We start from the raw sequence: 16,182 nt of genomic DNA on the forward strand, positions 1-16,182 counted from the left end.
GGGAAGAAATCAACCACATTAGTCTACTCGGTGCCTCCCGTATGCCATGTGCATGTTTATCATGCAGTCTTCCTCATGATCTGCTGAGAAATGCTCTGCGTCTTTCTCAGGTTAGCCAAATCCTACCCATCCTTTATGGCCCATGTCAGCTCAATTCCTTTCCTTAGTCTCTTCCCATGACTGGAGCCCCTAGAGACCTCTCCCTCTGTTACCGCACAAAAAGGAGGTTCTCTGACTGATGCACATAAAAAGCCAATAATTATATCACTGGCTTTTGAGAAAAGGCTTTATCGTGAGGTTGACCAGCAAGGAGACAGGAGGCAAGGCTCCCAAATCTGTCTCCCCAGTCCAGGGCTTGGAGCAAAATTTAAGAGGTTAGGGGAACAGGCTGGTATGTGGAAGCACTGATGGGGCAGGTTTTCACTGGAGGGTTTTGAACCCTTATGGGAAGATGTGGAAGGGGTTTCAACACCGGTGCTTCCCAGATAACGGATCCCTCAGCTTCTGATGAGAAGTCTGACTTTCAAGTCCTGGCTGGGTCCCAGTCCTTCGGCTCTGTGGGTGGGGGAGTCTTTGGTTCTAGGTGTCAAGACTTTCTCCTCGGTGCATCCTCTGGCTACGTGACTTGCAATTCTTTTGCTCACTGCCCCTGAGAAACAACTCTTCATCAATCTGTTGATAAGATGGGGTCAGTTCGAACTGGTCCTAATGGGCTCATGGTTACTGCTCTTCTGACCTGGTGGCATTGTTACAGCCATTCTCTGAGCTCTTCCTGTCAATGTTACTTAGCTTTTCCTTTGCATAGTTTATCCCTTATCTAGAGTTGAGCTTCTTGAAGCCAGGGACTAGATCTTATATCTTTTTTTTTTTTTTTAACTTGCCTTTATTGTGAACAGTAGATTTTTCTTTTTTTCTTTTTTTTTTTGAGGAAGATTAGCAGATTAACATCTGCTGCCAATCCTCCTCTTTTTGCTGAGGAAGACTGGCCCTGAGCTAACATCCATGCCCATCTTCCTCTACTTTCTATGTGGGACACCTACCACAGCATGGCTTGCCAAGCGGTGTGTAAGTCCACACCTGGGATCTAAACCAGCGAACCCCGGGCCACCAAAGCAGAATGTGCGAACTTAAGCACTGTGCCACCAGGCTGGCCCCTGATATCTTATTTTATAATACTCTCAGTACCTAAAAAAGCCTTTTACTTAGCAGTTCATGCCATACAGAATCACTTGCATCTAACTCAGTAAATACTTTTAGGGAGCAGTGACTAATATTAGGAAAATGGCCATCCCTATTATTGCAAAATTTTAAATTTCAATTTATATCATAAGTTAAATTATTCCCTGTCTCCATCTGAAATGTAACTAAGCACAGTTTAAATTCATGTTACAGTTGGCCTCAATCGTACTTGGCTAGCATGGTATCCTATAACTTGTGTGGGAACAAAGTTAAGATCTTGGTAAGGTTTGAAGTGGGCAGGAAACCAGAGCAAGTCCAGGAGAAAGGAGCTAGGAATAACCTTAGAATATAGCCTGAAATCTCTGCTAGGAGAGTAATCTTTGAGTAAGGAAAAATTCTTGTCTTTTTTTTTTTTTTTAGTTGTTTTGTTTTTGTTTTAATTTAATTTAATTTTCTTTTTTTTTTGTGAGGAAGATTAGCCCTGAGCTAACTGCTGCCAATCGTCCTCTTTTTGCTCAGGAAGACTGGTCCTGAGCTAATATCCATGCCCATCTTCCTCTACTTTATATGTGGGACGCCTGCCACAGCATGGTTTGACAAGTGGTGTGTAAGTCCACACCTAGGATCAGAACCAGCAAACCCCGGGCCACCGAAGCAGAATGTGTGAATTTAACTGCTGTGCCACTGGGCAGGCCCTAAATTGTTGTCTTAATAATTATTCAAATTGGTCAAAAAATGGGCAGAGGATATGAACAGACATTTTTCCAAAGAAGACGTACATGGCCAATAGGCACATGCAAAGATGTTCAACATCACTAATTATTAGGGAAATGCAATGCAAAACCACAATGAGATATTACCTTACATGTGTCAGAATGGCCATAGCTACCAAGACAAAAAATAACAAATGTTGGAGAGGATGTAGAGAAAGGGGAACCCTCGTACACTGCTGGTGGGAATGCAAACTGGTGCAGCCACTATGGAAAAGAGTATGGAGATTTCTCAAAAAAATTAAAAATAGAAATACCATACAAGCCAGCTATTACACTACGGCATATTTATCCAAAGAACATGAAATTAACAATTCAAAGAGATTTATGCAACCTTATATTCATTGCAGCATTATTCACAATAGCCAAGAAGGGGAAGCAACCAAGTGCCCATCAACTGATGAATGGATCAAGAAGATGTGATATATATCTAGATATAGATCTATATATAATGGAATGCTATGCAGCCGTAAAAAAGACAAAATCGTCCCATTTGCAACAACATAGATGAACCTTGAGTGTATTATGTTAAGTGAAATAAGCCAGACAAAGATAAATACCATATGATTTCACTCATATGTGTAAGATAAACAAACACATGGATGAAGAGAACAGATTAGTGGTTACTGGTGGGGGTGGTGAGTGAAAGGGGTAGAAGGGCACATGTGTATGGTGACAGATAAAAATTAGACTACTGGTGGTGAGCACGATGCAGTCTATACAGAAACTGATATATAATAATGTACACTTGAAGTTACATAATGTTATAAACCAATATGACCTCAATAAAATAATTGAAAAGAAGAGGATTATTCAGATTGGATTTCTTACATAACAAATTATCGCACTGTAAAATAATGATAGTGTTACTCTTAGGCACGGCACATATAACTTTCTGAATTAATAGTCTAATATACATTTTAGAAAAAGTCATAATGCTTGTATTGTACTTTATAGTTTATAATGTCCTTTTATCTATTATCTTGTTTAACCCTCACAATAGCTCTGTACTGATATCAGCCCCATTTTACAGTTAAGGAAGCTGAAGCTCATAGATGTGGAAACCTTCCTCCGGGGCCAGCCACAGTGGCGCAGCAGTTAAGTTCTCACGTTCCACTTTGGTGGCCCGGGCTTCGCCAGTTTGGATCCCTGGTGCGGATATGGCACCACTTGGCAAAAGCCATGCTGTGGTAGGTGTCCCACATAGAAAGTAGAAGAAGATGGGCACAGATGTTAGCTCAGGGCCAGTCTTCCTCAGCAAAAAGAGGAGGATTGGCAGCAGTTAGCTCAGGGCTAATCTTCCTCAAAAAGAAAACCCAGAAACCTTCCTCCAGGTTGTACTAGAAGAAGGGAAGATTTGGCTGTAGCCCCTGGCCCTCAGGTGCCAAGGTTGTGCCAAACTGATTAGGTCTCTTGCATTATCTGGGAGCTTGTTAAAAAATTAAAAAAAGGCTGCCGGCCCTGTGGTGTAGTGGTTTAAATTTGCACGTTCTGCTTTCGTGGCCCAGGGTTTGAGGGTTCAGTTCCTGGGTGCAGACCTACACACTGCTCATCAAAGCCATGCTGTGGTGGCCTCCCACATACAAAATAGACAAAGATGGGCACGGATGTTAGCTCAGGGCCAATCTTCCCACCAAAAAAACCCCAAAACAAAACAAAAAACAAAAATAATGAAAAAATACCTTCTTATTCTTAGCAACTGCCCTGTGTTGATCTCAATAGGTTTTGTACCCCAGTCTCCCCGGAGCTGAGTGGTCTAGTTTCTTTAGCTGACCCTTTCTGAAGTTCTTTAGGGAATTAATTTCTCTGGCATTGTGAACTGCTTTCTTCAATACCGATCTTCTTTCTTCTCTCACTAATTCCTATAAAGAGAGAAAAAAAAATTATGACTTTTGTATTCCTGAAGTTTTTTTTTTTGTTAGCTAGAGGCTTCCTCTTCTGAGAAAAAAAAAATGAATACAATAATTCTCCACATAAAATACAAGGTTTTAAGAAGATCAATAAAGGAACTACAATTTACTAAGTACCTACCACAAACCCTTCGACTGTCAGCTCGAGAGGAGCAGGTTCCCATTTGCCCCCAGTACCCAGAACAGCACTAAGCACAGACTAGGTCCTCAAGAAATATTGGCATATGTAATAAACTGATGTCAGGCACAATGCAAAGAGCTTTAGATACATATCTCATTTAATTCCAACTCCTCACCTCCTACCACATACAGACAAGTGTGCAACTTAATTAAAAAGTTATCTTTATCCCATTTTACAGATGAAGGAACTGATATTAAGAGAGCTTGAGTAACTTATTCGAGGACAAATGCTAATAGGTAAATTGTCACTCTGACTCCAAAACTTCTCTTAACCAGGGTTCTATGAATAGAACAAAGTTGGAACAGCACAGATCCACCATTCCATCGCCAGGGTGACATTCCAGCGGGCTGAGCCAAGGCAGAGAACTTCAAATAGGCTTTGGGTTGCTGTATGTTAAAGGTAATTTATAACAACATACCTGTAGAAACAGTAGCATATTTTCTCTATATATACAGTTGATTCTTGTTATTGTGGTAGTTACGTTCTATAAAGTGGCTTTGAACACTGAATTAGCAAATACGGAACCATTGCTCCCAGTGGAAATACAGGGCTAGGTTCCTGTGAGCCTCTGGTCACAACATTTTTGTCAACCAATCAATACATAACCTTGTTTTATGTGTGTTTCTGTTTAAAGACACCTTATTTAATATATACATGCTTAATATTTACAAAGCCCTTTTAAAAGCTATAGTTTTGCAAATTACTTATCTCTATTTAAGAGATTGTAAAACTGGGTGAATTAACCATGAAAATTGACCTGTTCCTATGTCACAGACACAGCCAGTTTTATAGGCACGGGACCTCTACCCTTGCACAAGGCCCTCACACTCACAAGGGCCCTGCACCTGGCTTAACACTCTGCTGTCACCATCTTGAAATTCTCAACGATTTTTCAACAAGGGGCCCAGCGTTTTGGTTTTGCACTAGGCCTCACACATTACATAGCTGGTCCTGGTCACACAGCAAGTAAACAGATTAGTAACTGGAGGAACAAAAATTACTATTTATTTATCCAATTGAACCAATCGTTTTTTTTTCCAGAGTGCCTAATTAAAATATTAAAGTTACCATTTATTGAGGGTTGGCTATATTAAGCTTTCGATATGCATTAGCTCATTTTATCCTTCTGACACTGTGAGTTGGGTACTGTTGCCGTTTAACATGTAAGGAAACTGAGGCCCAGAGAAGGTCACTTAATCAGGGTGGTACAGTTAGCATAGCTTGGATAGGAACCAAGTCTTTTTGTATCCAAAATCCATGCTCTTACTGCTAGACTCTATTGCTTGTTTAATCTTAGTTGATTTCAGTTTTCGGGTGATTTGATTTTTTTTTTTAAAGATTGTTTTTTTCCCTTTTTCTCCCCAAAGCCCCCCCGGTTATAGTTGTATATTCTTCGTTGTGGGTCCTTCTAGCTGTGGCATGTGGGACGCTGCCTCAGTGTGGTTTGATGAGCGGTGCCATGTCTGCGCCCAGGATTCGAACCAACGAAACACTGGGCTGCCTGCAGCGGAGCACGCGAACTTAACCACTCGGCCACAGGGCCAGCCCCTCTTTTTCTGTACTTTTTGTAATGAAATCCCTTTGGATATTTATTGTGAAAGAAACATCCAAAATGTTAATTTGATTGTCTCTGGATTAAGAATGATTTTAGCTTTTCTACTTCATGCTTTTCTTCTTTTTAAAAATTTTCTACAATGAACATTTATATTATTTTATAATCAGAAGAAACAACGAAAATTCCTAAAAGCAAGAATCCACTCATAGTATTAATTTCAAAACCAAAATATATTCTCTTTCAATATCCTCTTTTTTAAAAATTTTTTCTTCCTGAAGAATCATCAAAAAACAAAAAAACTTTAGGAAACAGTAACAAAAGATGGAGCAATGGGGCCAGGCTGGTGGCATAGTGGTTAAGTTCACACACTCTGCTTTGGTGGCCCAGGGTTCGTGGGTTCGGATCCTGGGTGGATACCTACACACTGCACTCGTCAAGCCACGTTTCGGCAGAGTCCCACATTACAAAATAGAGGAAAATTGGCACAGTTGGTAGCTCAGTGCCAATCTTCTTCAAGCAAAAAAAAAAAAAAAAAGGAAAAAAGAGGAAGATTGCCAACAGATGTTTGCACAAGGCCAATCTTCCTCACCAAAAAACAAAAAAAGATCGAAGTGGAGGGTGGAGGGTGCAGTGGTGGTGGTATTTTTGCAGGAGGAGAAAGAGGAACTGGTAAATACCAGGTCATGAATACTGGCTTCTAGGTTAAGTAGGCAACTAATAGTATTTTTTCATTTGTTTACAGGACAGCAAGAGTCACTTGACAACTGGTTTGTCAGCATAATGGCATCTATAAACAGACCTAGTGAAATGACTAAAAAACGTAAAGCAGATAAACAACGTCTCCTGGAGGAGATCAACGAAAAGCGTGAATCCAACTGCTTGGTGGAAAGGAGCAATGAAGTCAGCTTACTGCGAGTCCAAAAGAGGCATTTCACTGGTGTCTATAAGTCCTTTATTCACACCCAAATCAGAGAGCCTGTCCCCGACAGTGGCAGGAGCTCCTGGGTCACGCTGAGTCTCCTTGTTCACACCGAGAAAAAGCACTTTCCACCAAAAAGTAAGATGTTATGGTAGGACTCCCACTCAATCGACAGGAGGGTTTTATAAGTCAACTTAGGAAGAATTTCTGGGATTGAAAGAGGTTCCTAAGTATTGCTTTGGGACAGTTTAAAAGCAATCTGCCTGAAGGTGAAAGCAGCAGGAATTCTCATTTTCTTGTGCTGACAGAATCCCAGGCTCCACCTCCAGGCTGGCTCATTCAATGGGATCTCCTTTGGGTCCTGGAATCTGCGTTCTCTGCGGGCTAAAGTGATTCTGATGCTGATGGCCTGAGAACCTCATTTTGAGGTTCTAGATAATTATAATAGACCACTAAAAACTCCAGAGGCCTGCTATCTCATCAATTTCTGTGGCCTGTGCATAAACTTGATGTGCAAAATTGAGATACAATGGAAATGATTTGGATGACAAATATCAAAAAAAAGCCCTGAGAAACAGGGGCCAGCCCAGTGGTGCAGTGGTTAAGTTCGCACATTCTGCTTCAGTGGCCCGGGGTTCACCAGTTCAGATCCCAGGTGTGGACTTACACGCCACTCGTCAAGCCATGCTGTAGAGGCATCCCACATATAAAACAGAGGAAGATGGGCACAGATGTTAGCTCAGGGCCAGTCTTCCTCAGCAAAAAGAGGAGGATTGGTGGCAGATGTTAGCTCAGGGCTAATCTTCCTCAAAAAAAAAAAAAAGCCCTGAGAAATAATAATAACATGTGGAGGGAGGTTGGGGTGGGGGTTGTGCAGTGGTGGTAGTATTATTTTGCAGGAAGACAAAGAGGAACTGGTAAATACCTTGATAGTGAATATTTGTTTCTAAGTCAAGGCAAGCAACTGAGGGTATTTTTTTGTATTTATTAAAAAAAAAGAGGAGAGTGTAATTATATTAAATACAACCAACAAATGATTAAGTTAGATCAGAAACAAAAGAATCGCCATATTGGAGACTGAATTTCTTTGACGAGGGTGCTGTGACATATTTGCCCCAGGCTCTTAGTAAGTGGTGTAGAGAGGGTGACACAGAGTGGCAGGGAAAACTGAGATGCTCCATTGCATTTTAAAGTTAATCTGTAACAGTCTTGTATTTATTTTACTCAGAAAAATTCACAAGGAGGAATGCCGTCAGTGTTCCTAATGCCAAGCAAATCTGTGTAATCTTTTATTCTGATTGAGTTACTTGGAACTAGATGACCTGAGTCAGAGCTAGTAGGTTAGTTCTCAGCAGTTTAATAGTGGAGGGTAAAACCCATCTCCTGTGACAAACAGTTTACCACTTTACATGAATACACATAGTTTTCTACAAAACAGAGTCTAACGAATATCACTTCCATAACCAACATTAAGGATATCAACGGTGTAAGCCAACAATTCTGGAACATTAAAACAAACCTTTAAATATTGCAAAAAAGCTTTGTGTTCCTTTTAGATAAAGAGACGTGAACAGAAACTCAGCTTTATGATGACAAGATACTGAATAAGTATAGACTTCATTTAAATGTATGGTAATTGGTATGTAAATACATGCTCTTTCTTTATTAGTCTAAACTAGTAGTTCTCAAAAGTGGTCTGGGGACCCCTGGTATCCAAGTCTTTTTCAGGGGCCCATGAGGACAAAGTTATTTTCATAATGTTACTGAGATATTATTTGCCTTTTTTATTCTTGTGCTTTCGTGGGAATACGATGGAGTTTTCCAGAAACAGTATGAAGTGCAATGACATTTCTACACTGACCATTAATGGAATGCGGACTTGTATTCTTGAGTTTTAAATATTTTTCTCAGTTTAAATTTCTAATGTAGTAAATATTGAGAGAGATAACACACATGAACAAAAGTTTGATAGGGTCCTCAATAATTTCTAAGAGTATAGTGGATGCTGAAACCCAAAAGTTTGAGAACCCCTTGTCTAAATAAATGGTAGGTAATTGTTGACCCAGTGCTGTGTATTCTCAAGAGCTTATTACAATTTTTTCCCATGGTTTTCTCATTAATTTCTACTTGAAACTTATGGTCTTTGGTTTCAACTTTAATTCTAATCAAGGATTTAGATATGGACTTCTGGGTATAGAGAAGGATGCTGACATTTTTTTGAGTGCCTGCTTTCTTCTGAATACTGTTAAAGTTTGAAAAGGTCAACAGTAATACCCTTCTATTCCTAATCCGAGCTTACAGCATTCAAGAGATAGATGGAGGTAAAAATGTCAGCTTTGTTCCTGGAAAACAAATCTATATTGGAGGAGTTTGCTCGAAAGCAGTCAAAGGTGAACTCGCCCTAAAAGAGAACTTACCCCATTCTACACCAAAAGTCCGGCCTGCCACAGTAGATTGAGAACAGATGAGAGTTCTGTTCCCCTTCTCCCCAGGCGGCCAGCAGATGCATAGAGAAAACCCTCAATTGTAAAATAAGAACTAATAAGGCGATGGGGCACGACCTCTAAAAATTGATGAACATATTATTTTAGCCGGCCCTCAACAAATATTTAATGAATCAAATAACATCCTCTTCATATAAGATGGCCCTGTTGTGTTCTCTGAATGTTGAAGAACACCAAAGCTCAATACTGGGCCCTCTTCTTATCATCTTCACTTAGTTTCTAGGTGATCTCAACCTAGACAGATTGCTCGTCTTTGACCTGTTACAGGACTTAAAATCTCGTGTCTAGTCTGACGACTCCCATATTTCCACAGGCACTGTTCTAAGTGCTTGGCAATACAGTGATGAATAAAACCCCTGCCTCATAAAGTTTACATTTCAGCAGGTAGAGGCAGATAGTGGTAAGGGGATGAGAGCTAGGGGGAAACAAAGCAGCAGAATGGGGGCAGACAGGACATGCTGGGTAGGGATGCATGGCTGCCCATAGAGCCATATGAAGGTTAGTATCCGGGGCATGTGGGATGACCCAGGACTCCTAGGCTTCTTGAGGTACCCAATGGAAATAGGGATAAGGGACGGAATGAGATTAGTCCTAACGTCTCAAATGGTGGTGAGGCTATGAGTGTTAAAGGTGAGGGAGGTTGGGGATTTTGCTAAGAGCATTTGAAGTTCTGGGGACTCCTCTTTGCTTCTATCAATAGTGATGTGATGACCAGGGAAGGAGTTATCTTAGCTGGCGATGTCCAATCTCTTGTCTTCAATCTTCCACTTGGAGATGTGGATGCTGAAAGAGGGGCAGTCTTACTGAAACATATTAGCCTGAAAAACATGAAACTTGGGTATCTTAGTCAGTTCAGGCTGCTATAAAATTATCACAGATTGAGTGGCTTAAACCACCACCATTTCTTTCTCACAGTTCTGGAGGCTGGAAGTCCAAGATCAGGGTGCCAACACAGTTGGGTTCTTGGTGAGGGTGCTCTTCGTGGTTTACAGAGGGCTGTTTTCTTGCTCACACGGCAGAAATAGCTAGCTAGCTATCTGGCCTCTTCTGATATGGTCGCTAATCCCATTCATGAGGACTCAACTCTCATGATTGAATTACCTCCCAAAGGCCCCACCTCCAAATAGCATCACATTGGGATTAGGGTTTCAACATAGGAATTTTGGGGGGACACAAACATTCAGAACGCTGCACTTGGGTTCAAGTTCTGCTTCTGCCATTGACTACTCTCACGCTTTCAGTCATTTCGTGTTTCTAAACCTTACTTTCCATATCTGTGAAACAGTATTTATCCTCTCTGCCCTCAGACCTATTTTGAAACTGTGAAATGTATTATAAGTTATATAACAAATACTTCTTATTTACTTTTCAGATAATGCCATATTTGGATAAAGTGCATCTCCAGAGACATCCAGAAATACAATCTTTGATTTTCTTCAATGTCTGTCTGAATCATTTACAAATATAAATTATGAAAGAAGTCAAACAAAAGTATTCACTTGATCACCAAGAAAATATTTTATGAAGTCACATAAAACATATTTCATCTTCATTCCATTCCATCATTCAGATTTAGATGTTTTGAAGAGAGGATTTGAGTTATTACAGATACTTTCAAAGATGAATGACCAAAAAGTTCACTTTATAGGGATCTTCTCTTTACTAATCTAAAATGTTTAGTTTATATTTGTTTCTGTAAATCAGGGGGCTATGTTGACCAACCCCACCAATCACGTTGAAGTCTCAAGTTTCTCAGAGTTAACACTTACTCCTCTTGCTTAGTTACATTAACTTACTCTGTTAGAGCTACCATTTTGGTAATTTGAATAAGGACATCCTTGAGAAGGTAATACAAGGAGCCTATAGAGCCTTTTGTTATATTTCATTGCCCATCCTCAAAGTGGGCTTTGCTAGAACCAACTCCTAGCCAAATCCTATTTGGTTAGTATCACCTCTGTGTCATTGCTTCTTGGTTAGCAGACTTTTTTCAAATTTTAACTCGGCTTGTGTTCCTTCCTGTAGTTTGAGTTAACAGCCTATGCCATATGGCAAGCTGAGCACTGCCTGGCCTGGAACCCAGCTGCTTCCTGGCATTTGTCTTTACATTAGTGAAATATTCACCTTTTATTTGGCTGCTGTTTGCCTCCAGGGAAAGCTCAGATTCATAAGCCAAGGCATTTTAATAATGGAAGGCCTATGGATCAGTCAACTCGCCTAAAATCCTGCCTCAGGCAGGACTGTACCAGGGCACGGTGTGGACGTGATTCATCAACTCTGAGGGCGTGTTAAAAAAGCTAGACTCAAAGCTAATTGTTTGCTTCTCAAAATGGCAAACACCTCATGTCAAGAGCTGTGAAGGTTAGCCTACCACAGTTTCATGGTCATTAACAGAAGACACAAGACTGCTGGTTCAGAGGCAAAGGACTTTTATTACTCAGAGCACAGCAGGCAGCATAATCCTCATGTTCTGATTGGTTCCCTTTGCCCCCCACCCCCGACGCTGTCCCCATCCAGACTCCGGGATAATGTGGAACCGTCCAGATAGATGCCACACACACACAGAGGTTTTGCCTCACAGCTGAAGACCCCTGAGTTTAAGAAACCCAACCTTTGCCTGGAGGAAGACATTCTCTTTATTATACAGGACAGTAAATAAACCTGCCCTCTGCTCCAGTGGCAGACATTACCTTCATCTTTTGAGGCCCTTGGCTATACAAACATCCTTGAAGAGACCATCCGGAACAAAAGCTGTCAGAGCTTCTGGCACAGGACTGAATAAATGTTAGAGACCTGTGCAGAATTATCTCCCAACATTAGCAGCCCAAATAAAGACTATCAAATACAGCATCAACCTTTCTTTGGCTCAATCTAAGATGAATTGGAGATGAACACATAGTAAATGAGTGGCATGTTATGTATAATACAATTAACAATCTTTCTAACCTCATTTCTCTATAATCCCGTCCTACCTCCTCCCCACACACCTCTGGCTTTAAGGAATTACTTGTGGCCTTATTCTGTCACCCCCCCCCGACCCCCCATTCTGTTCACCTGGCTAACTTTAGTTTAAATACCACCTCCTCCTGGAAGCCTGCCTTCCCCCACCCCGTTTCCCTCTTAGGTGGTTTTACTTTGTCCTCCTCTATGTACACAACAGCAGCCTCGGGCTAAAACCAGAAACTCCAAAGTCACAGTATATATTTTGGACTCTGCCCCTACCTGAAATCACAAGTCCAGCCATCTCCCTCAACCCTCCCAGCAGTGTTTCATATCTGGGATGCACGTGTTCCCTCAGTAAACACGTGGGGACCAGCATTTTCCTCCTTTTCTGCTCTGGCTTCCTGTAGAGCTGTCTGCAGCTGAGCTCCCAAGTCAAGGCAGGAAGGCTTCCTGCGGCAGCCCTGGGGGCGCAGAAAAGACTTCAGTGTGGCCCACCACTGGTGCTGAGGCTACCAACATCCAATGCCTCTTCCCTGGAGAGGGTCTTGCGGGCCACAGTGGGGGAACTCCATGTCTGTGCTGGCACGGCAGATGTGTCCAAAGGGAGGGGCCACGCAGAATCAGGAGCCAAGCAGCCATCGGAAGCAGGACACTGCCACCAAGTGAGACCTCCCGAACAAGAAGGGCTGAGGCAATGCTAGGGCTGGATGGTGAATCCAGGGATGGAAGGGGTGCGGGTGGGCGGGTTTGAGGACACTCAGCTGTGAAAGTGTTGCCCAAACCTGCACTTCTCTGTCTTTTCTACAGCGTGACGGATGGGTGAACTAGCTCTTAAAGCGCCAGAGGAGGAGCAGAGACTAGAGGATCTGAGGAAGTTTCTCTTGGAGGTTTTAGTGCAAAAGCTCTTTTAAACTATTCCTCTCTTTTATGGGAGGCCCCTCTTCCTCACTCATGAGTCTGTGAGGCTGTTCTAGAGAATAATCTGAACCACAGGTATCATCCTGGAATTAGACTCACCCAAAGTTTGAGTCTTGGGACTCAACTCTCTTTTGCCTTGAACACACGGTGACAGACTTTCCTGATTTTCTATTTCAAGAACTGGTTTCAAGGTGATGTATCAGGCAAGGATGGCTTGTGGCATCGCCTTTTTTTTGGTGAGGAAGATTGTGCTGAGATAACATCTGTGCCAATCTTCCTCTATTTTACGTGGGATGCCGCCACAGCATCGGTTGACTAGCAGTGCTAGGTCCGCGCCCAGGATCTGAACCTGCGACCCCTGGGCTGCTGAGCTTGCGAACTTAACCACTACACCATGCCACCAGGCCAGCCCAAGACATCTCCTTTTTTAAAGTTATCTTTCCCATCAATGAAACAAACCAAACATAACACAGGCAGTTGAGCTCCTCAAAAGTGAGTCTCTCCTGTCTTAGGGCCCTGACATTTCTGCTCCTCCCTCTGCCTGGGATGCTCTTTCCCCATTCTCAGATCTGGCTCCTCCTCAGCCTGTAGCACCTCCACTAGCACATCACCTCTTCAGAGGCCTTTACTGACTACCTCATCTAAAGCAAACTGAACTCTGCCATGCAAGTAGTATGCAGGCAAAAACAAGTCATGGAATACGTTCCATAAGCTCACTGAAGTCCTTGCTTTTGCCTTGCTACTCAAAGTGTGGCCCATGGACCAGCAGCATCAGCATCACCTGGGAGTGTTTTTTTGAAATGCAGAGTCCCAGGTTTCACCCCAGATCTCCCGAAATAGAATCTGTCTTTTAACAAGATCCTCAGATGACTTATATACATACTGAAGTTTGAGAAGCACTGTGTTTTAAGGCACCCTCACAAATCCCTTTCTTGAATGAGTCACTCCATTTTCTAGCACATGCTTCTCAACTCTGGCTGCACCCTGGGAACATCTGGTGAGCTTTTAAAAAATCCCTTTCCTCAGGCCATGATTCCAGAGATTCTCATTTGAATAATGTGGGTTGGGCTCTAGACACTGGAATTTTTTAAAAGCTCCCCTGGAAATTCTGAGGTGCAGCCAGGAATGAGAACCACTGTTCTAGCTGCGATTGAATGAGCCTTCCAGTCAAAACCGGGTGACAGGATCCTCTCTAGAGGCTGAATTCCAGACTAGAAGGAATCTTAGGCTTCAGGCACCGTAGTGGGATAGCTGGACCGTATGGTATTTCAATTTTTAGTTTTCTGAGAAATTGCCATACTGTTTTCCATAGTGGCTGTACCAGTTTGCATTCCCACCAGCAGTGTATGAGGGTTCCCTTTTCTCCACATACATCGTAAATATGCTAATTTGAATTTTCGTAGGGGTACAGATTGGTTATTCACTTTAATTTCAATCTAGAATATCTTCTTTCAACAAATCCTCAGTACCTGCTATATTCAGAAATTGTGCTGGTGCTAACATTGTGTGTAATTTGTTTTTAAATACTCCAGGTTAAACAGTATAATACATATGTTTAGTTTAGAAGAGGGAGCCGAGAGGGGAAGGAAACACCAACAGCAAGAGTAAGGAGGATGATCATGGTAGACAAGTGATGAACCAGAGAGAGGGAGAAACCAGCAAAGTGATCACATCAACTCTTGGTTGCATCATAATGAAGAAAAGAGCTGATATTAATTTTTATTTTTTTATTTAAAGAATGCTACAATTCCATCTGATTCTTACTAGGATAAAAAAGGACAAGAGCTGGAATAAGAAATGTTTCTTTTAGAAAGGAAGGTCACCATATACTCACAAGCAGGGAAAAAAGGCCCTTTTTGCCTTTCAGCTGGTAGGGAGGGCATTCCTATTGAATGCAATAAGATTTGTTTTTCCAGACCAAGAGTTTTTCCCTCTTTTTTGGTGAGGAAGATTGGCCCTGAGCTAACATCTGTGCCCATTTTCCCTTATTTCATATGTGGCACGCCACCACACCATGGCTTGATGAGTGGTGTAGGTTGGTGCCTAGGATCCGAACCTGTAAGCAAGCCCCTGGCCACTGAAGTGGAGCATGCAAACTTAACCACTACACCACAGGGCTGGACCCCAGACCAAGAGTTTAGTCATTTTTTCAGAATGTTTACCATTAGGAAATCTTTGGACAGTATTTAATACATTTACAGGCTAGAGGAGAAAAATATGCAATTCAAAAAAACCCCAGTGAAAAGGTACATAAGATCTAATATCCATTTCAGAGGGTAGGCTGAAAGACGAAATAACTGACTCTCAACTACAGTCAGTTGAACTTACTGCCTCCACTCACTTATTTAAATAAAGATATGTGAGAGCATATGATACTGCAAGCCTTGTTTCAGGCCATGTAGAAGATGCAAAAACAAAAAAGTTGGGGTGTTCTCAAAAGGTGTGCAACATTTGAGGCAAAAACACACCCAAGGTACCTCTAGCAAACACGCATCTGTGGTGAGAGTCATCAGACAGGCTTTCCAGCACTTCATCCTTCCTTTACTATAGTACTGCTCACATTGCTTTGAAATTATCTGTCTACTTGTCGATCTTTATTAAACTGTGAACTGAAGGAAGGATCCTATCTTCTTCCTCTCTGGAGCCTAGAGACCTAGACCAGCGGGCAACCCATAGGAGGGGCTCAGTAACTGTTTGTATGATAAATGAAACAAATAAAATGATGGACAAATGAAGAAAATGACTGCACAGCTTAGACGAAGGGATGGTGCCTGGCTGGGGTGATCAGGCAAGGCGAGGTCATTTAATTTGGATACTTAAGGATTTAAGGCGAGACTTTGACAAAGGGAATGTGGGCAGAGGAGGTAGGAAATAGGCAAAAGAATAGCGAGTTGAAAGAGAGCTCGAGTCTGGTTTTAACAGGAATTTCACCTGTCATGACTGATGGGTGGGTAAGCAGCTCACAAAGTGCACTATTGTGCTTCTTAGCTAGTCTAGTTTAGTTTGGACAATCTGCCCCAGAACTAGTTCTGGTTCTTCCGTAAGTGAATTGATTTCAAAATACTGAAGATTATTTAAAATCACTTTGCTTTTTAGGAAGTTAATTTTTTTCTATGACAGATACTTTTTCCAGTATTTGCTGCTTATATAACTTAACAAAATGAAATACTCAGGTTTTGGTATGGATCATAACACCTGGTAAACTACACATAAGATTTTTTAAAAATGTGGTAAAATACACATAACATAAAATTTACCATCTTAATAATTTTTAAGTACATAGTTTAGTGGCATCAAGTACATTCA

The 16,182-nt window shown here is 41.6% G+C and overlaps 1 protein-coding gene across 1 annotated transcript; it reads left to right on the top strand.

The window, feature by feature from the left end:
* The first annotated feature begins 4,353 nt into the window (after positions 1 to 4,353).
* SPATA45 (spermatogenesis associated 45) lies at positions 4,354 to 10,458 on the top strand. Its single transcript, XM_008536336.2, has 3 exons — positions 4,354 to 4,439; positions 6,338 to 6,652; positions 10,391 to 10,458. Exons 2-3 carry the CDS (start codon positions 6,376 to 6,378, stop codon positions 10,408 to 10,410), a joined length of 297 nt encoding a protein of 98 aa, XP_008534558.1. The 5' UTR covers positions 4,354 to 4,439; positions 6,338 to 6,375; the 3' UTR covers positions 10,411 to 10,458.
* The last annotated feature ends 5,724 nt before the right edge of the window (positions 10,459 to 16,182 follow it).

This window comes from Equus przewalskii, chromosome 23 (assembly GCF_037783145.1).
Source record: "Equus przewalskii isolate Varuska chromosome 23, EquPr2, whole genome shotgun sequence".
NCBI lineage: Eukaryota > Metazoa > Chordata > Mammalia > Perissodactyla > Equidae > Equus > Equus przewalskii.